The sequence below is a fragment of the Mustelus asterias genome, chromosome 28, assembly GCF_964213995.1.
Source record: "Mustelus asterias chromosome 28, sMusAst1.hap1.1, whole genome shotgun sequence".
NCBI lineage: Eukaryota > Metazoa > Chordata > Chondrichthyes > Carcharhiniformes > Triakidae > Mustelus > Mustelus asterias.
In genome coordinates, this window is record NC_135828.1 from 24056638 (window position 1) to 24078892 (window position 22255).

Genomic DNA, 22255 nt, shown 5'->3' on the forward strand with positions numbered 1-22255 from the left:
GGTCCTACCACTGAGTTGCCAAGCTACCCTGGATCCCATGTGCGTTTATCTTCTTTATCAGTCTCCGATGTGGGACCTTGTCAGAGGCTTTGCTGAAATCCATATAAACTACATCGACTGCACTACCCGAGTCTACACACCTTATCACCTGCCTGAAAAATTCAATCAAATACGTGAGGCGTGACCTCCCTCTGACAAAGCCATGCTGACTATCGAATCATAGAATCCCTACAGTGCAGGAAGAGGCCATGTGGCTCATCAAGTCGGCACCGACTCTCCCAGTCTCCCCCCACCCCCTCTCCACCCAACAGCCAGAGTGAACTGGGGTTTTGTTCTGGGGTATTACCACTTTATTAAAAACAAGGTGACACTTGCATTGTAGTTACAGTCCAGAAGCAAAGTGTTTTACAGAGGAATAACGCACAAGTTTCTTTATTCTTTATTCTGTCATGGGACATGGGCGTCGCTGGCTGGGCCAGCATCTGTTGCCCATCCCTAATTGCCCTTGAGTTGAGTGGTTTGCACGGCCATTTCAGAGGGCAGTTGAGAGTCAACCACATTGCTGTGGCTCTGGAGTCACAGACCGGGTAAGGACGGCAGATTTCCTTCCCGAAAGGGACATTAGTGAACCAGGTGGGTTTTTCCGACAATGTTTTCATGGTCTTAGATTCTTAATTCCAAATTTTTTTTTTGGATTCAAATTTCCACAGCTGCAGTTGTAGGATTTGAACCCGGGGCCCCAGAACGTTACCCTGGGTTTCTGGATTACTCGTCCAGTGACAGTACCTCTATGCCACTGCCTGGAACCAAGTGGGAAAAGTTCGGAAGAAGGATATGCCATTTCTAGGTGGGTGCCCGGGACAATGCAGAGAGAGAATCGTCCGATCAGATCAGCGATAGACATATAAGTCTGACAGAATACCATCCGGGCGGCGCAGCAGTATTGTCACTGGGCTAGTGACCCAGAGACCCAGGGTAATGCTCCGGGGACCCGGGTTCAAATCCCACCACGGCAGATGGTGCAATTTGAATCCAGTAAACATCTGGAATTAAAAAGTCTAATGATGACCATGGAACCATTGCCGATTGTCGTAAAAACACATCTGGGTGGCGCAGTGGTTCGCACTGCTCCCTCTCAGCGCCAGGGACCTGGGTTTCATTCCAGCCTTGGGTGATTGTCTGTGCGGAGTCTGCACGTTCTCCCCGTGTCTGCGTGGGTTTCCTCCGGTTCCTTCCCACAGTCGGAAAGACGTGCTGGTTACGTGCATTGGTCATGCTACATTCTCCCTCAGTGTACCCGAACGGAGTGTGAATCCTGGAGAGAAACATTGTGATTTTCACTCAGAACCTGACACTTTTGCCATCTTTTGGGGAAAATGCCGCCCACTAAATGCACCGCGGAATACTCTCTGTAACCCAAAATGATTTATCGACCGCAACTTTGAAAATGTTCATAGAACATAGAACAGTACAGCACAGAACAGGCCCTTCGGCCCACGATGTTGTGCCGAGCTGTATCTGAAACCAAGATCAAGCTATCCCACTCCCCATCATCCTGGTGTGCTCCATGTGCCTATCCAATAACCGCTTAAATGTTCCTAAAGTGTCTGACTCCACTATCACTGCAGGCAGTCCATTCCACACCCCAACCACTCTCTGCGTAAAGAACCTACCTCTGATATCCTTCCTGTATCTCCCACCACGAACCCTATAGTTATGCCCCCTTGTAATAGCTCCATCCACCCGAGGAAATAGTCTTTGAACGTTCACTCTATCTATCCCCTTCATCATTTTATAAACCTCTATTAAGTCTCCCCTCAGCCTCCTCTGCTCCAGAGAGAACATCCCTCGCTCCCGCAACCTTTCCTCATAAGACCTACCCTCCAAACCAGGCAGCATCCTGGTAAATCTCCTCTGCACTCTTTCCAGCGCTTCCACATCCTTCCTATAGTTCAAGGATGAAGCCTGGGTGAGATGCTCTGTCGGAGAGTCAGTGCCTACCTGATGGGCCGAATGGCCTCCTTTCTGCGCTGTAGGGATTCTGTGACTCGGCCTTCACATCTTCCTGGGGTTAAAGGCCGGAGCACCGGGATAGGTTGGGGACAGCTTGATAATCTTTGTTGGATAAAAGCAAATTACTGCGGATGCTGGAATCTGAAACCAAAAGAGAAAATGCTGGAAAATCGCAGCAGGTCTGGCAGCATCTGTAAGGAGAGGAAAAAGAGCTGCGGTTTCGAGCCCAGATGGCCCTTTGTCAAAGCTAAAAGGAATCTTTGCCGGGCGGTTGGCTTTGCCGCGGGTCTGATTGTTGAGAGTTACCCCGATAACGTGTCTTGTGCCATGTGTTGCCGACAGGTTGGCAGTCCTACCTCGGTGACAGCTCCACGCAGTTTCTCCCAGACCTCGGTCAGCCCCTCGGATCAGGACATCTGCAGGTAAGGCACGGCTCGCGGGGTGGGGGGGGGTAACCGTCCCGTCGCTTTGTCGAGTGAACTCTTAGCATTCCGGGGTGGCCTACCCCCTTCCCGCCTCCGAGCATCCAGTGGGGCAAGGAACTGTCTTGAGTGCCGTTGATGCCACATGGGTGGAATCCCGTACGTAGTCTGGGTCTAATCAGTCGTATTGTTGGGTGGCTTTCCAATTGCCATGATGAGCTTGGAATTGGGGATAGTGGGGGGGGGGGGGCGGGAGTTGGATGGATGGGTGACTAAAAGCAACATTCCTCTCTCCAATCCAGCGAGCTGTATGATTCCATATATATGTGGATATCTGTGATGGTTCAGCAGTCAAATAGCCTCGAAGTCCCAGCTTACCGATAAGTCAGAAAGATAGCAAGCGTCCGCTCCCCTGAACTCCGTCAGGATGTGCCTCCAGATGCCCTCTTGAGAAGAGGGGGGTAAATTGGCGGAGCTGACATTTATTTTGGTGGTGATCCCTTTTGGATGTGATGTATGTTTAATTTTTGCATGATGTATAATGGTGCTTTTCCCCCTTCCTTTTTTGTGTTGTCTACGATCGAATCAAAATTCCGTGAGTGACTTAGGCACAACTGGCCTCAAAGTGTAAATATGACATTTCCTGAGTTATCTTCATTTCTTCTTTTCCTACTCTCTTTTTCTTTGTTCATGATCCCCGCTTCCTCCCCCTTCCCTCCCCCCGCATGCAGATTAGACACAAACCCTTGTGAGTGTGCGGCACACAGTCCAGTACAGACTGCAGTTGTCCTCCTGACTAACCCCAAAAGCAGCCACTCGCTGGCTCGTGGGGCCATCACCATCTGTCAAGACGCGGCGCCCAGGAAGCGAAGCTCGCTCGGGGAGGAACTGGCGCACTTCTTTTGGCCTGGGAGGCCCGGCGCAGAGGTCAAGCACTCCAAGTCCCTCAACGATGTCCACGCCAAGCCCGACCGGTCGGGCAGCGGCCTGAGCTTTGTGGACCGGACCTGCTCCGACGGAAAGCTGACCCCCCTCCTGGGGAAGGGCAGCCGGGCCAAGAAAGCGCAGCCGGGGAAAAGACGCGAGCATCCGTCCAAGCCGCGACGGCTCAGCCTGAGCTCGCAGATGCTGCCCTTTGCCTCCAGTCTGTCAGGCAGCCGCGGGGCCAGGGACGGCCTGTGTGTGGTGGAGGTGGCGCTAAGCGAAGGCCAGCAAAGCAGCCGGATGTCGTACCTCTATCGTTTGTTCTTCCCCTCGTCGCACACCTCGAGCCTTTGCACACTGAAGACGCTTCTTGGTCCGGAGAAGGCCGGCGCACGATGTCCTGCCGCAAAGATGTCCAGCGACTCCTTCTGCTCCGAGGACATCGGAGACGACGATGTCTTCGAAGAAGATTCCAAAGCTCCTCGCTTGGAAGTGGGCCGCGAAGACCAGCGTGCTCCCCTTTGCTCATTTGAAGGAGACAGTGACCTTGAGAGGCCTTCCCTCACATCTTTAAAATGGTGCCCCGCGTCCCCTCTCTCACCATCCTGGGAAGTGTGCAGGTCGGTTCTTCAAGTTATAGCCCCCCCTCCCCTCCATTGCCCCCTTGAGTCTCTTAGTTGTCCCCTTAAGTCCCTCCCTGTGCTACCCTGTCCCTGTCAAAGTGATTGGCTGCACCGTTACATAATGCTATGTAGAAGCTTGCTTTCGCAAAGGCCGAGTGTCTGGTGCCCCCACCCTCTGCCCAGCCTCCTTTGACCTCTGACCCTAAGGTCAGCATTTTCTGACCTTTGACCATCAAGGTGTTTGCGAGTTGAAGTCTCATTTATTTTCCTTCCAGGGGCTTTAATTTTGATTGATTTATTATTGATGTGGAGATGCCGGCGTTGGACTGGAGTGGACACAGTAAGAAGTCTCACAACACCAGGTTAAAGTCCAACGAGTTTATTTGGAATCACGAGCTTTCGGAGCGCTGCTCCCTCAACACATGAGTGTTGAAGGAGCAGCGCTCTGTAAGTTCGTGATTCCAAATAAACCTGGTGGACTTTAACCTGGTGTTGTGAGGTTTCTTACTGATTTATTATTGTCACGTGTATTGGGATGCAGTGAAAAGTATTGTTTCTTGCGCGCTATACAGACAGAGCATACCGTTCATAGAGAAGGATAGGGGAGAGTGCAGAACGTAGTGTTATAGTCATAGCTGGGGTGTAGAGAAAGATCAACTTAGAGCGAGGGAGGTCCATTCAAAAGTCTGATGGCCGCAGGGAAGAAGCTGTTCTTGAGTCAATTGGTACGTGTCCTTAGACTTTTGTATCTTTTTCCCGATAGAAGAAGGTGGAAGAGTGTATGTCCGGGGTGTGTGGGGTCCTTGATTATGCTGGCTGCTTTCTGAGGCAGTGGGAAGTTAAAGTTAAAGTTTATTTATTAGTCACAAGTAGGCTTACGTTAACACTGCAATGAAGTTATTGTGAAAATCCCCGAGTCGCCACACTCCGGCGCCTGTTCGGTTACACTGAGGGAGAATTTAGCATGGCCAATGCACCCTAACCAGCACGTCTTTAGAGTGTCGGAGGAAACCGGAGCACCCAGAGGAAACCCACGCAGACACGGGGAGAACGTGCAAACTCCACACAGACAGTGGCCCAAGTTGTGAATTGAAGCTGGGTCCCTGGTGCCATGAGGCAGCAGTGCTAACCACTGTGCTGCCCAGTGTAGACAGAGCCAATGGATGGGAGGCTGGTTTGCGCGATGGACTGGGCTTCGTTCATGGCCTGTGAAGGTCCAACTGTTTTGGCTTTTTTGTTTCTGTTTCGGGGTGGGCTATTGAGGGTGGGGGAATGTGATAAATGTTGACGTTGTGCCAACGTGTTAAACTAACGATGCCCGGTTTTATATCTGCCTGGATTTTTAATGTCCATTGCTTTTGAGATGAGATTCGCCGCGATGTTTCACTCTGGCACAACGTCAGGCTTGACTGGAGTTTAATTGAGGATGGTGTTTAGCTGAACACCAGTGTTTGGGTCCTGTTTACCAGCCTGTGATCAGTAGAAGTAGTAACCTGGCAAGGCGCGAGTGATTCCCTACAGAAAATAACTCTCTCGGGCTGAGTGAGGCGGATAAGTGTTTACTCGATTTGCAGCGCTATGTGTATCAGAGAGAAATGGGAATCTCGCAAATTCTACCCATCCCTCCTTTGGTCTCTGCCACAACCGTGCCCACCCTGTAATGGGCTCTTTGTTAAGTAGAGGCTGATACTTGGAAGGGATTGATTTGCATCCCTGAGCAGGGCAGGGGGGATGCAGACTAGAACTAGGGACCATAAATATTAAGATAGTCACCAATAAATCCAATGGAGAAACTTCTTTACCAGGAGAGTGCTGAGAATGTGGGAACCGCTACCACAGGGAATAGGTGCGGTGAATTGCATCATTGCATTTAAAGTTTATTTGTTAATGTTACAAGTAGCACTATGGTGGCACAGTGGTTAGCACTGCTGCCTCACAGCGCCAGGAACCCGGGTTCGATTCCCGGCTTGGGTCACTGTCTGTGTGGGGTTTGCACATTCTCCCCGTGTCTGCGCGGGTTTCCTCCGGGTGCTCCGGTTTCCTCCCACAGTCCGAAAGACGTACTGGTTAGGGTGCATTGGCTATGCTAAATTCTCCCTCAGTGTACCCGGACAGGCGCCGGAGTGTGGCGACTGGGGGATTTTCACAGCAACTTCATTGCAGTGTTAATGTAAGCCTACTCGCGACACTAATAAATAAACTTAAACTTAAAAAAACACAGGGAATAGGTGTGGTGAATTGCATCATTGCATTTAAGGAGAATCCAGATAGAAATATGAAGGATAAAGGGTGTGTTGAGTGGGAGGAGGTTCTGGAGGAGTATTAGCACCTTGAATAACAGCTGGAATAACAGCTGTTGGGCCTATTTCTGTGCTGTAAACTCCTCGGCAGGATTGCATAGCCGAATCGGATAAAGAGGATAGGGGGTGGGGCCACTCGATGATGTCATCGTTGACAGTGATAAGCAAGCGATCATCATTGCATCCACCTCCCTTCTGTTTCGAGGAGGTTCTTCCCTCAGGCTTGTGTGTTCCTCATCAGTAGAGGTCCCCTGGAATTGGGGGAAGCGACAGAACTTGACATCTTAGCCAGTCGCCCAGTGCCACTATCTCATTTGAAGGGTTTTATGCATATAGCACTGGGGACTGTTATCCGAAATTCACTTCTTATCCTGGCGTGCATGTTGGAAAACTTTAATTAGCTCATTAGAAATTAGCACCCAACTGATATGATAATTACCCCAGTATAAAATCATGAGGGGCATCGATAGGATGGACGCATATCAACTTTTTCCCAGGGAGGGGGAATTGAAAACTAGAGGGCATAGGTTTAAGGTCATAGAGTCATAGAGGTTTGCAGCATGGAAACAGGCCCTTCGGCCCAACTTGTTCATGCTGCACTTTTATGTTTAAAACTCCTAAGCTAGTCCCAATTGCCCGCATTTGGCCCATATCCCTCGATACCCATCGTACCCATGTAACTATCTAAATGCTTTTTAAAAGACAAAATTGTACCCGCCTCTACTACTACCTCTAGCAGCTTGTTCCAGACACTCACCACCCTCTGTGTGAAAAAATTGACCCTCTGGACACTTTTGTATCTCTCCCCTCTCACCTTAAACCTATGCCCTCTAGTTTTAGACTCCCCTACCTTTGGGAAAAGATATTGACTATCTACCTTGTCTATGCCCCTCATTATTTTATAGACCTCTATGAGGTCACCCCTCAGCCTCCTACGCTCCAAAGAAAAAAGTCCCAGTCTATTCAGCTTCTCCCTATAACTCAATCCATCAAGTCCCGGTAGCATCCTAGTAAATCTTTTCTGCACTCTTTCTAGTTTAATAATATCCTTTCTATAATAGGGTGACCAGAATTGCACAGAGTATTCCAAGTGTGGCCTTACAATGTCTTGTACAACTTCAACAAGACGTCCCAACTCCTGTATTCAGTGTTCTGACCGATGAAACCAAGCATGCCGAATGCCTTCTTCACCACTCTGTCCACCTGTGATTCCACTTTCAAGGAGCTATGAACATGTACCCCTAGATCTCTTTGTTCTGTAACTCTCCCCAATGCCCTACCATGAACTGAGTAAGTCCTGCCCTGGTTCAATCTACCAAAATGCATTACCTCGCATTTGTCTAAATTAAAGTCCATCTGCCATTCGTCAGCCCACTGGCCCAATTGATCAAGATCCTGTTGCAATTGGAGATAACTTTCTTCACTGTCCACTATGCCACCAATCTTGGTGTCATCTGCAAACTTACTAACCATGCCCCCTATATTCTCATCCAAATCATTAATATAAATGACAAATAACAGTGGACCCAGCACTGATCCCTGAGGCACACAGCTGGTGACAGGCCTCCAGTTTGAAAAACAACTCTCTACAACCACCCTCTGGCTTCTGTCAAGAAGCCAATTTTGTATCTATTTAGATACCTCACCCTGGATCCCGTGAGATTTACTTTATGCAACAACCTACCATGCGGTACCTTGTCAAAGCTGAGAGGGGAAAGATTTAAAAGGGACCCGAGGGGGGCAACTCCTTCACGCAGAGGGTGGTGCAGATATGGAATGAGCTGTCAGAGAAAGTGGTTGAGGCGGGTACAATAGTGACACTTAAAAAGCATTTGGATCAGTACATGGATGAGAAAGGATTAAGAGGGATATGAGCCAAACACGGGCTATTGGGACTAGCTGGGAGGGCACCATGGTTGGCATGGACAGGTTGGGCCGAAGGGCCTGTTTCCGTGCTGTATTGCTCTCTGACTAATCGAGCGAGGTGGGTGAATGAGGGCGATGGCCTCGGGAAGCCATGTCCTCCTGTTGTCCATTGGTCAGACATGTGGTGATGGATTGGGGGTGGGTGGTGGGTGAGGTGGGAATGAGAGCGAGGAGAAGATGTTAGAGGGAGCAGGATTAGACCTATATTTTCCTGCACCATCTTCCTTAATCTGGTCTTTAAATTACCAGCAAAAGGGGTTTCACTCCAGAGGGAATGCAGGCCCCATCCAAACTCCAAACTGGAAGGGGGCACCAAGCCCTCGCCTCCGGAATTCCCCAAGGGAATGGAGCCCAAGAGGACTTGGGGAAGTAAATGTCAAAGCCAGGGATTGAAAGGCCGTGGGCGTCAGTTGGAAGTTCCTGTAACCTGTTCTCCTTTGTTGCGGCAAATTAAATACTACATTGCCCGTTGAGAAAAGCTCTCTGTGGGAATTGAAAGTGTAGAGAATCATCCAATCATAGAATCCCTACAGTGCAGAAGGAGTCATGTTGAGATCAAAAAGGTGGGTATTGGATTTCTTGAGAAACATCTTTGGAAACTAAGGGGCAATTTAGCACGGCTAATCCATCCAACCTGCATATCTTTGGATTGTGGGAGGAAACTGGAGCACCCGGAGGAAACCCACGTAGACACGGGGAGAACATGCAGACTCCACACAGACAGTGACCCTAGAGCTGGAATTGAACCCAGGTCCCTGGCGCGGTGAGGCAGCGGTGCTAATCACTGTGCCACCGTGCCGTCCGCAAAAGGAAAGCCGTGATGTAGCTTGTGGTGATTGAGTTTTAACCCCTTGGCCTGCACTTTGGGTGAGGCCATTTGGACTTGTTCTGGGAGAAGCCCCCTTTCCCAAAGACCTCCTTCCTTCTATTCATCCTGATGCTGATCGGAATCTCTTCCGCTGTCGCCGGGTGGTTTCCATTCACCCCAATAACCCTGGCCTCACCTCTTGAGGAAGAGTGCGTTTCCAGTTTGGAGACAAGGCTGTAGAATATTAATATTGGAAAGAGAAACTGGAGGCCTTTCTCGAGTAACTCCTTGCAACAAAGATTCCGCACTCGTTCCAGTTTGTGCTGATGTTGTAGTTGAGATAGATGAAGCTATATTTAGCGGAAATCGCTGGTGTAGGTGCTGACTGCTGTGAGGAGCTGCTGCTTTGGTTTATTAGTGACAGCAGGTTTAATTTTGGTTTGTTGGCGGGCTGGCGCAGCTTTGTGGATTAACTGGTTCTTCTTTTATTCAGAATATGTCACTGTGAAGGAGATGATGAGGGCCCCCTCATTACGCCTTGCCACTGCACTGGGAGCCTCCGCTATGTACACCAGGCCTGTCTGCAGCAGTGGATCAAGAGTTCGGACACGCGCTGCTGTGAACTCTGCAAATATGAGTTCATCATGGAAACCAAGTTAAAACCACTGAGGAAAGTATGTATGAACTGAAGCGTCGCGGAGTAAATGGGGGAAGCACTCCCAGCTCGCGGGATCTCCACTATATCTTCCACTTTCAGTCCCTAAATGGGGAGCATCCGTGTCAGATGGCCACCAAGAGGGGAGGCGATGGCCTCCTATTTATTTCCGACCCCCTCCCCATTACACTTCAGGTAAATAGTTGGTGAACTTTTCGGGGGCCTGGAAATGTAATGGTTGGGTTTTTAGGCCTTGTATGAAGTGATTAGGCCCCCACCTAGGCAAGGCTAGGTTCCAGAACGCATACACACACAATCCACCTAACCTGCACGTTGAGTCTACACCAACTCTCTGACAGAGTATTTCACCCAGGCCCGAGCTCTGTAACCCCACATTTTTATCCCACTAACCCCTTAAACCTAGACATCTTTGGACACTAAGGGACAATTTAGCATGGCCAATCCACCTAACCTGCACATCTTTGGACACTAAGGGGCAATTTTGCATGGCCAATCCCCCTAATCTTCACATCTTTGGAAACCGGAGCACCCGGAGGAAACCCACGCAGACACGGGGAGAATGTGCAAACTCCACACAGACGGTGACCCAAGCCAGGAATCGAACCCGGGTCCCTGGCCCTGGCGCTGCGAGGCAGTGCGAACCACCGTGCTGCCCCATTAACCCAGAAATTTGAATGGAGAAGATTTAATTGAAGTTAACGCAATCAAGGGCCCATTTGAGTGGGGTGTGTTTGAACTGGGGATACTCCTCACTGGGGGCCCGGTTAAGAGATGGGGGGATTCTACCCATCCAGAATTGAACCCGATCGGAGTAAATGGGGGGGGGGGTAAGGCTGTAAACTCAGTGGGTGCTTGTGCTGTGAATGTCATAGCTGGGGGAGGAAAATGGGGGTGGGGGGGGGGATGCGGCTGCTGGAGGGTGAGGGAGTGCTTGCTGGGGGGGAGGGGGAGAGTGCGGGCTGCTAGATGAAGGGGTGGGGGAGAGGAGTGTGCAAATGGCGTCTCAGGCAGGTCCTGACGCCAATGCCTCCAGGCCTGGCCAGGGGTTGGAGGTTGGTGGGGAATAAAATGGATATTCGACCGGGAGGAAGAGTCTTCCGGCTAATTCCGCCTGTTCCCCCTCCCTCCTCTTTGCCTCAGCAAACTTCCGCGTTAACGCATGTCTGCGTGAAGCTGTGTGAATGAGAACCGGTACTGGCAGGAGTTCTGGGCGAGGGGGCGAGGGGGCGAATCATCCTGCCAGCCTTGCCTCTTGTTTTGTTTTGTTTAAGTTTGGTGCCACTTGGAAAGAGTGCGGCCACAATAAACACCCAGCGCTCAGCCTGGCACCGGGCAAACGGGGCAGTGACCCCAGCGCCCTATGCCCTGCCCCAATCCCTGCCTGGCTTGGCCCTGGTGCTGTCCTGAGCAGGGAGGGCCGCCTGGCATTGTGCCAAAGAGGGACAGGGGAGTTTCTGCAGCGACCTGGCCAACATTCAGCCCTCAACCAACACCTCGAAGACACAGATTCACCCCCAACCTCGCAACCACCCCTCCCGCCCCCCCATGCCCCGTCGCCCCGCACATTATCATGTTGTGGGATCTTGCTGTGCACAGATTGGCTGCACCTCCAAGACTATGTACCTGCAGCCCGTCAGGACATTCCCGGAGATTGTGAAAGGCGCTACACAAATGTAGATTCTTTGCTTTTGTCTTGGTGCTCCATCTTTTCTTTATTTTTCTCTGCACGGTGTTGGAGTGGGGATGAGGGGGGTTGGGGGGGGGCGGCAGTGGGTGAAGCCTCTCCACAGAACAGGGGAACTGTCCCGGCTGCAGGGACATGGAGCCCCTGCACTCTCCGTAACTCTGACCCTGATCTGAGCGACATTCCTCTGTCTCTCCCGTGCCGTGAGGCAGTGTGGGGAGTGAGCCATCCCCGGTGGGGTTGGATTGGAAAAGCCCCTCCATTGCAGCTCCCATTAGGAACATTCTTCTCACCCTGGGGGGTGCGGGGTTGGGGGGGGGGGGAGGGGGGCGGGTGTTGCGCCCCTCGTTCTGCTTCCTAGTGGCTGGTTCTCTTCCAGCTGCAGCCAGCTGTTGTGTTCTGGACGTTCAACTCGCTTCATCGCCAGTGAAGAACATTTGAAATGTAGTGAGTGTGGTTACATAGCAACGTACCAGCTGATTTGTGACAGACACTTGGATACAATCACACACTCACACACATGCGGATACACACACACACACGGATACACACACACATGGATACACACACACACGGATACACACATACACGGATACACACACACGCGGATAGACACACGCGGATACGCACACACGTGGATACACACATACACACACGCGGATACACACACACGCGGATACACACACACGCGGATACACACACGCGGATACACACACACGTGGATACACACACACACGGATACACACACACACGGATACACACACACGCGGATACACACACACACGGATACACACACACGTGGATATACTCCAACACACAGACACACACACATGGATACACACACACGCGGACACACACACACGTGGATACACTCACACACACAGACACACACGCGGATACACACACACATGGATACACTCACACACACAGACACACACACGGATACACACACGCGGATACACACACGCGGATACACATACACGTGGATACACATACACGCAGATACACACACACACACATGGATACACACACACGGATACACACACACATAGATACACACACACATGCGGATACACATACATGGATACACACACCTGGATACACACACACACGCGCGCGGATACACACACATGGATACACACACGCGGATACACACACGCGGATACACACACACGCGGATACACACACATGGATACACACACACACACACACGGATACACACACACGTGCGGATACACACACATGGATACACACACATGGATAGACACACACACACACGCGCAGATATACACACATGGATACACACACACGCGGATACACACACACACACATGGATACACACACATGGATACACACACATTGATACACACACGGATACACACACACATGGATACACACACACACGGATACACACATACACGGATACACACACACGCGGATAGACACACGCGGATACGCACACACGTGGATACACACATACACACACGCGGATACACACACACGCGGATACACACACACGCGGATACACACACGCGGATACACACACACGTGGATACACACACACACGGATACACACACACACGGATACACACACACGCGGATACACACACACACGGATACACACACACGTGGATATACTCCAACACACAGACACACACACATGGATACACACACACGCGGATACACACACACGTGGATACACTCACACACACAGACACACACGCGGATACACACACACATGGATACACTCACACACACAGACACACACACGGATACACACACGCGGATACACACACGCGGATACACACACACATGGATACACACACACGGATACACACACACATAGATACACACACACATGCGGATACACATACATGGATACACACACCTGGATACACACACACACGCGCGCGGATACACACACATGGATACACACACGCGGATACACACACGCGGATACACACACACGCGGATACACACACATGGATACACACACACACACACACGGATACACACACACGTGCGGATACACACACATGGATACACACACATGGATAGACACACACACACACGCGCAGATATACACACATGGATACACACACACGCGGATACACACACACACACATGGATACACACACATGGATACACACACATTGATACACACGCGGATACACACAGATGGATGCACACACACATGGATACACACACACACACGTGGATACACACACATGGATACACACACACACGGATTCACACACATGGATACACACACACACACACGGATACACACACATAAACACACATGTGATACACTGACACATGCACGCACACACACACACACACATGGAGATACACAGAGATGCACAGGCAGAGATGGGGACACCCACATGGACACCCACATGGACACACACATGGACACATGGATAACACATGGACACGGATAACACACACACACAGACACAGATGCACACACACACACACGGAATCCTGCTCAGTGAATGAGGGTTAACTATTGGCCATGAGATTCTAAGAGGGTTCTGCATGGACCTGAGCTGATCGATTGGGCCAGGGTCTGGCCGTCAGGACAGCGCTGAGGAGTGGGCCGCGATAATGTGCCCGTGTCCAGGAGAGGGGCTGGGACTCTGGCACACTGGCACGGGCGGGTGAGCTGGCCAGCCATCCTGGCAGCCTGTCAGTGTTCTGAGTGTTTGCAATCCCGCCGTTTTGGGCAGAGGAATGTGTGTGAGGGCCGGGAGGTATTAAATGTCTAACGGATGTCACCTTCCTTTCACAGTGGGAGAAGTTGCAGATGACGTCGAGTGAGAGAAGAAAGATCCTGTGCTCCGTAACATTCCATATTATCGCCATCACCTGTGTGGTGTGGTCACTGTACGTACTGATAGACAGGACAGCGGAGGAGATTAAACAGGGCCAGACCAGCGGTACGTCTAACCCTCTCCTATTGGTGAATACATAACCGATCCTCACACAAACTTTCAATATATCTTCAGGAATTATTGCATTGACTTTAATGTCAAATCTCTCAGGAGCCAGTTTGAGATCTGGGCCTGTCCTCAGTATCTGAGCAGGGGCTGCAGGTTAGAATCACTGGGTACAGTACTGGTGGGGACGGGTCTGTCACTGTATAACACTGGGGTACAGTACTGGTGGGGACGGGTCTGTCACTGTATAACACTGGGGTACAGTACTGGTGGGAGTGGGTCTGTCACTGTATAACACTGGGGTACAGTACTGGTGGGGACAGGTCTGTCACTGTATAACACTGGGGTACAGTACTGGTGGGGACGGGTCTGTCACTGTATAACACTGGGGTACAGTACTGGTGGGGACGGGTCTGTCACTGTATAACACTGGGGTACAGTACTGGTGGGGACGGGTCTGTCGCTGTATAACACTGGGGTACAGTACTGGTGGGGACGGGTCTGTCACTGTATAACACTGGGGTACAGTACTGGTGGGGACGGGTCTGTCGCTGTATAACACTGGGGTACAGTACTGGTGGGGACGGGTCTGTCACTGTATAACACTGGGGTACAGTACTGGTGGAGACGGGTCTGTCACTGTATAACACTGGGGTACAGTACTGGTGGGGACGGGTCTGTCACTGTATAACACTGGGCTACAGTACTGGTGGGGACGGGTCTGTCACTGTGTAACACTGGGGTACAGTACTGGTGGGGACAGGTCTGTCACTGTATAACACTGGGGTACAGTACTGGTGGGGGCGGGTCTGTCACTGTATAACACTGGGGTACAGTACTGGTGGGGGCGGGTCTGTCACTGTATAACACTAGGGTACAGTACTGGTGGGGATGGGTCTGTCGCTGTATAACACTGGGGTACAGTACTGGTGGGGACGGGTCTGTCACTGTATAACACTGGGGTACAGTACTGGTGGGGTGGGTCTGTCACTGTATAACACTGGGGTACAGTACTGGTGGGGTGGGTCTGTCACTGTATAACACTGGGGTACAGTACTGGTGGGGTGGGTCTGTCACTGTATAACACTGGGGTACAGTACTGGTGGGGTGGGTCTGTCACTGTATAACACTGGGGTACAGTACTGGTGGGGTTGGTCTGTCACTGTATAACACTGGGATACAGTACTGGTGGGGACGGGTCTGTCACTGTATAACACTGGGGTACAGTACTGGTGGGGACGGGTCTGTCACTGTGTAACACCCCGGGGTACAGTACTGGTGGGGACGGGTCTGTCACTGTATAACACTGGGGTACAGTACTGGTGGGGGCGGGTCTGTCACTGTATAACACTAGGGTACAGTACTGGTGGGGATGGGTCTGTCGCTGTATAACACTGGGGTACAGTACTGGTGGGGACGGGTCTGTCACTGTATAACACTAGGGTACAGTACTTGTGGGGATGGGTCTGTCACTGTATAACACTGGGATACAGTACTTGTGGGGATGGGTCTGTCACTGTGTAACACTGGGGTACAGTACTGGTGGGGATGGGTCTGTCACTGTGTAACACTGGGGTACAGTACTGGTGGGGACGGGTCTGTCACTGTATAACACTGGGGTACAGCACTGGTGGGGACGGGTCTGTCACTCTATAACACTGGGGTACATTACAGTTGGGGATGGGTCTGTCACTGTACAACATTGGGGGCACAGTACTAGTGGGGACGGGTATGTCACTGTATAACACTGGGGTACAGTACTGGTGGGGACGGGTCCGTCACTATATAACACTGGGGTACAGTAATGGTGGGGACGGGTCTGTCACTGTATAACACTGGGGTACAGTACTGGTGGGGCTGGGTCTGTCGCTGTACAACACTGGCGTACAGTACTGGTGGGGACGGGTCTGTCACTGTATAACACTGGGGTACAGTACTGGTGGGGACGGGTCTGTCACTGTATAACATTGGGGTACAGTACTGGTGGGGACGGGTCTGTCGCTGTATAACACTGGCGTACAGTACTGGTGGGGACGGGTCTGTCGCTGTATAACACTGGCGTACAGTACTGGTGGGGACGGGTCTGTCACTGTATAACATTGGGGTACAGTACTGGTGGGGACGGGTCTGTCACTGTATAACATTGGGGTACAGTACTGGTGGGGACGGGTCTGTCACTGTATAACACTGGGGTACAGTACTGGTGGGGTGGGTCTGTCACTGTATAACACTGGGGTACAGTACTGGTGGATATGGGTCTGTCACTGTATAACACTGGGGTACAGTACTGGTGGGGACGGGTCTGTCGCTGTATAACACTGGGGTACAGTACTGGTGGGGACGGGTCTGTCACTGTATAACACTGGGGTACAGTACTGGTGGGGACGGGTCTGTCGCTGTATAACACTGGGGTACAGTACTGGTGGGGTGGGTCTGTCACTGTATAACACTGGGGTACAGTACTGGTGGGGGCGGGTCTGTCACTGTATAACACTGGGGTACAGTACTGGTGGGGATGGGTCTGTCACTGTATAACACTGGGGTACAGTACTGGTGGGGCTGGGTCTGTCGCTGTACAACACTGGCGTACAGTACTGGTGGGGACGGGTCTGTCACTGTATAACATTGGGGTACAGTACTGGTGGGGACGGGTCTGTCACTGTATAACATTGGGGTACAGTACTGGTGGGGATGGGTCTGTCACTGTATTACACTGGGGTACAGTACTGGTGGGGATGGGTCTGTCACTCTATAACACTGGGGTACATTACAGGTGGGGATGGGTCTGTCGCTGTGTAACACTGGGGTACAGTACAGGTGGGGACAGGTCTGTCACTATAATACTGGGGTACAGTACTGGTGGGGACAGGTCCGTCACTGTATAACATTGGGGTACAGTACTGGTGGGGACGGGTCTGTCACTGTATAACACTGGGGTACCGTACTGGTGGGGACAGGTCCGTCACTGTATAACATTGGGGTACAGTACTGGTGGGGACGGGTGTGTCACTGTATAACACTGGGGTACAGTACTGGTGGGGTGGGTCTGTCACTGTATAACATTGGGGTACAGTACAGGTGGGGACGGGTGTGTCACTGTATAGCACTGGGGTACAGTACTGGTGGGGTGGGTCTGTCACTGTATAACACTGGGGTTCTGTACTGGTGGGGACGGGTCTGTCGCTGTATAACACTGGGGTACAGTACTGGTGGGGACGGGTCTGTCGCTGTATAACACTGGGGTACAGTACTGGTGGGGACAAGTCTGTCACTGTATAACACTGGGGTACAATACTGGTGGGGACGGGTCTGTCACTGTATAACACTGGGGTACAGTACTGGTGGGGACGGGTCTGTCGCTGTATAACACTGGGGTACAGTACTGGTGGGGACAAGTCTGTCACTGCATAACACTGGGGTACAATACTGGTGGGGACGGGTCTGTCGCTGTATAACACTGGGGTACAGTACTGGTGGGGACGGGTCTGTCACTGTATAACACTGGGGTACAGTACTGGTGGGGACGGGTCTGTCACTGTATAACACTGGGGTACAGTACTGATGGGGACAGGTCTGTCACTGTATAACACTGGGGTACTGTACTGGTGGGGACGGGTCTGTCGCTGTATAACACTGGGGTACAGTCCTGGTGGGGACGGGTCTGTCACTGTATAACACTGGGGTACAGTACTGGTGGGGACGGGTCTGTCACTGTATAACACTGGGGTACAGTCCTGGTGGGGACGGGTCTGTCGCTGTATAACACTGGGGTACAATATTGGTGGGGATGGGTCTGTTGCTGTGTAACACTGGAGATTTGACTAATTGGTTGGTATGATGGGCTGTATGGGTGAGGGAGGGGTTATCATGGTGTGGAACCCCAGGAGCTGGATATTTTGCTCCTGATGGTAGATTTGAATCAGATCAAATGCGGCTGGGGGCTCAGAAGTTGGCCTTTTCAGGTTCTGGGCCTGAGGATCTAGATATGCCCATGATTGCCAGGGTTAGTGGGAGGAGGGAGGCAGGATTGGCTCCCAATAAGTTGGACGTAATTCCGGCTGGGACAGGTGGCACCAATGAGAGTTATGGAGGGCAACATGGGAATTGCAAAATTGGATATGGTGGGGCCTCTCAGTTGAGACCTCCGAGCTGAGGCCTCTGGGCTGAGGCCTCCGAGCTGGGACCTCCGAGCTGAAACCTCCGAGCTGAGGCCTCCGGGCTGATGCCTCCGGGCTGAGGCCTCCGAGCTGGGACCTCCGGGCTGAGGCCTCCGGGCTGAGGCCTCCGGGCTGAGGCCTCCAAGCTGGGACCTCCGGGCTGAGGCCTCCGAGCTGAGGCCTCCGAGCTGAGGCCTCCGGGCTGAGGCCTCCAAGCTGAGGCCTCCAAGCTGAGGCCTCCGGGCTGAGGCCTCCGGGCTGAGGCCTCCGAGCTGAGGCCTCCGAGCTGAGGCCTCCGAGCTGAGGCCTCCGAGCTGAGGCCTCCGGGCTGAGGCCTCCGAGCTGAGGCCTCCGAGCTGAGGCCTCACAGCTCAGTCTTCCAAGTTCAGGTCTCCGAGCTCATGATTGCAGTGACAGAGAGGCAGGGTCTGATGTATAAGGGAAGGATTCAGGACCAAAGAAGCATGCCACGTAGCACAAGGAACAATTTGATGTTTCCCCCCACAGCCCAGTTTCTTATTGACAATCGGAAGCACAGTGATGACTGGGTACTAATGCAGTATTTCCAATCTTGCCTCTGCAGGTATATTAGAGTGGCCGTTTTGGACTAAGTTGGTGGTGGTGGCAATCGGATTCACTGGGGGACTTGTGTTCATGTACGTGCAGTGCAAAGTGTACGTGCAGCTGTGGAAGAGACTGAAGGCGTACAACAGGGTCATTTATGTGCAGAACTGCCCAGAGACCAGCAGGAAATGCGTGGCGGAGAAGCCGCCACTGATGGAGCAGGCCCTGGAGAACAAGGAGGCTCCCTCGGTTCAGCGGCTGGGAATTAACTCTCTGCATTGCACAGAACCCGAGGACTGTGGCGTAGGGATACTGAATGTCTAGAGTTTACACTAATTGGACTCGCTACCAGGGGGGCAATTTTAACCAAAGGTGCCCATTTGGAACCTGCTGAGATCACGTGCAACACTTTTTTACATCTGGGCCCACTTTTTAATCTCCAGGACAAGTGAAGAACGAGCAACATGTATAGTTCCCCCTGAACTTGAGGGTGTCTCCCTGATGAATTGGGTTAAAATTGTCCCCCACTCTCTCTCTCTCGGACTCTCTTTCTCTGTGAACTACACGCCACACCCCCCCCCCCCCCGCCCCCGCCACCCCCAACCCCGTGAAGTCTTGTTGCTGCCCATGGCACAGGGCGAGAGATGGACTTTTGATATCTTTCAAACACATTCTTTCGATCGAGACTTCAAGAGAGGATCAACTACTGAGGAGGTCACTTGACGCAATCTCAAACGAAAGACTTGGCGTTGGCCGAGTGGTGTTATCGCCGGACTACTAATCCAGACAACTCAGCTCATGTTCTGGGGACCCGGGTTCGAATCCTGCCACGGCAGATGGCGGGATTTGAATTCAATAGAAGAAAAATCTGGAATTAAGTACCTACTGATGACCGTGAAACCATTGGCGAAGAAACCCATCACTGACGTCCTTTGGGGAAGGAAATCTGCCGTCTTTACCCTGTCTGGCCGACATGTGACTCCAGAGCCACAGCAATGTGGTTGACTCTCAACTGCCCTCGGGCATAAAGGGACTGGCAATAAATGCTGGCCCACCATGTCCCACGAATGAATTTTTAAAAAAAAATTGCCGGTGACTTTGCAAAAAAAAAATCTCCCCTCCCTCACACAATTCCGAAAACACCAAGATTAGTAGCGAATCAGCACTTTTAACAATTTCTTTGGTTTCGTTTCAAAGTTTATGTGTTCCGTGACGGTAAAATATATATGTTTAGGTGTAAATCTAATTGTATGAGAATTGCTGTCCTAATATTTTTAGACATTAAAGACATCTTTTTTCTAACAAAAAAAAGGTTTTCGAAGAAAGTTGCAATATCTTTGGACCAGTCAGGATTTATTATTTTCAATTATTCTTGTCAAAGGTGTTACCAAGAAAGCCTCACTGGCTACATCGCGAAGTGCAATTATTCCCTGTTTTGCTTTCTGTTTTGTTTTCCGATGTTTCCATTTTTAGAAACCACCTCCTTTTATTTTTCTTTGTTCCTTTCATTTTTGAGTAATTATTTATTGGAAAATAAATGTATAAAATGATGCACTTGGAAAGTCTGGGACCAGAACCTTTCCTTTTTTATATATGGAGGTTTGTTATTTAGTCATTGTTTAAGCAGCAGAGAAAGGAAAAATGATTACTACTTCTATAAGTTATTAATATAAATTTTAAGATATCATTTATTTCTATTTGTTGATAAATGTAATGGCTTTTTTGATCTAAAAGTTTCTAAATTTGTATTGTCACTCACCACCAGTTGAGGGCACAGTATGGCTGCTTACCACTGACCTTTGAACTCGAGAGGCCCAGTACTTTATGGGCAGGCCGTGCATCCAAAATGGCCACCAGGCCCACGTTGCTCTGGTGACTGAAGCCAAACTCCATTTTGTTACCAGAGAACCTGAAATTATGATTCCCCCCAACTCTCCCCTGCGCACGCGTGTGTGTTTGAGGGATTAAGTTCCACGACTTTATCCGTCGTCCCATGACGACCGGAAAAATTGGCGGCCTTGTCAATTGGCGAGCCCACTTTCTCACCAACCCGTGAAAATTTAACCGCGCTGTTCTTTCAAAAGAAAACCGTACATTTTTAACAGTATGGGAATAACCCGGTTTTATCACATGGGAAAAAGATGCGCTCTAAAATATTCTTGCCGTTTTGTCTCTTTGTTTTTTCCGAAAAGAAATGAGACTACGATCCAGCAACCAAACCACAATCCTGTCTTTTTGGGAACATTGTAAGTGGCGCGAGTCTGTACTTGGAATTCTGTGTGATTTTTAAAAAAAATTAAGTTATATTTGCGACTTTTTTTTTGAATGGATAATCACGGCTGTTCAAGGGGTGGTTAGTGCCACTTAGGAATCTGAAACTCCATCGAGTTAATCAGTTGGGTGAAAGGAATTTCTTGGTACAGTCACTTGTACTGTATTTAAAGTGTATAGTTTTGTATCCCATTGTCTTTTTTCACAGTACAGTATTAAATGTATAGTCTACTACGTCGTTGCATAGTTTCCCAATAAACTTTGACTTTTATTGACCACGTGTGATTAATCGAGGGTCTTGGGTGAAGAATTCAGGTTGTTATAAAACGGAGGTCGATCCCCCTTCTGAGAACTAACACCTAAAGAGGAATACCTCGCCTTATAATCTGTAAAAAGTGTGTGAGAAGTGGTGTGACCTGCTCTTCAGCAACTCCTAGTGGTTAAATACAAAATAAATCCCTGACACTCACTCTAAAATCAACTCGTAACAATTTATTTACCTAACTAACAGTGAGCAATTTTACTAAACTCTTAAACCGAATAAATCCCTTCTATTAACCATTCCCGAATAAAACAAAATTCTAATGGAATGCTGTTCAAATAAATACAACTCCCACTCATTAATAAAATTGAATTTGGTCACTCTCTAAATTACAACCAGGTTTTGTGTCTTCTGGAATATTTGGGGCCTTCTCTGTTGATTCTTCTATCTGGATCTTCTTTCTTCTTTGGTACCTTTGCGATCTAGATGGTGCTTTCTGTAACATATAGATGAAGCTATGAGAGCCAGTGATTCTCTCTTGAGAGCTGAGATCTGGGAGGTGACAGTTGCTCTCCTCTTTTTGTCCCCCTGACCCCTTTTATACGGTGAGAGTTTTAACAACACCAGGTTAAAGTCCAACAGGTTTATTTGGTAGCAAATAAACCTGTTTGCTACCAAATAAA

The 22255-nt window shown here is 50.4% G+C and overlaps 1 protein-coding gene across 2 annotated transcripts in view; it reads left to right on the forward strand.

Moving 5' to 3' along the window:
* marchf8 (membrane-associated ring finger (C3HC4) 8) overlaps positions 1 to 21583 on the forward strand; it is a 67060-nt gene extending 45477 nt beyond the window's left edge. For both annotated transcript variants that reach the window (XM_078199710.1, XM_078199711.1), the window contains 4 exons: positions 2356 to 2435; positions 9510 to 9690; positions 14171 to 14318; positions 19059 to 21583. In XM_078199710.1, the coding sequence (XP_078055836.1) occupies positions 2356 to 2435; positions 9510 to 9690; positions 14171 to 14318; positions 19059 to 19363 (714 nt within the window). In that variant the 3' untranslated portion in view covers positions 19364 to 21583. The remainder of the gene's footprint in view (positions 1 to 2355; positions 2436 to 9509; positions 9691 to 14170; positions 14319 to 19058) is intronic.
* Positions 21584 to 22255: the final 672 nt, after the last annotated feature.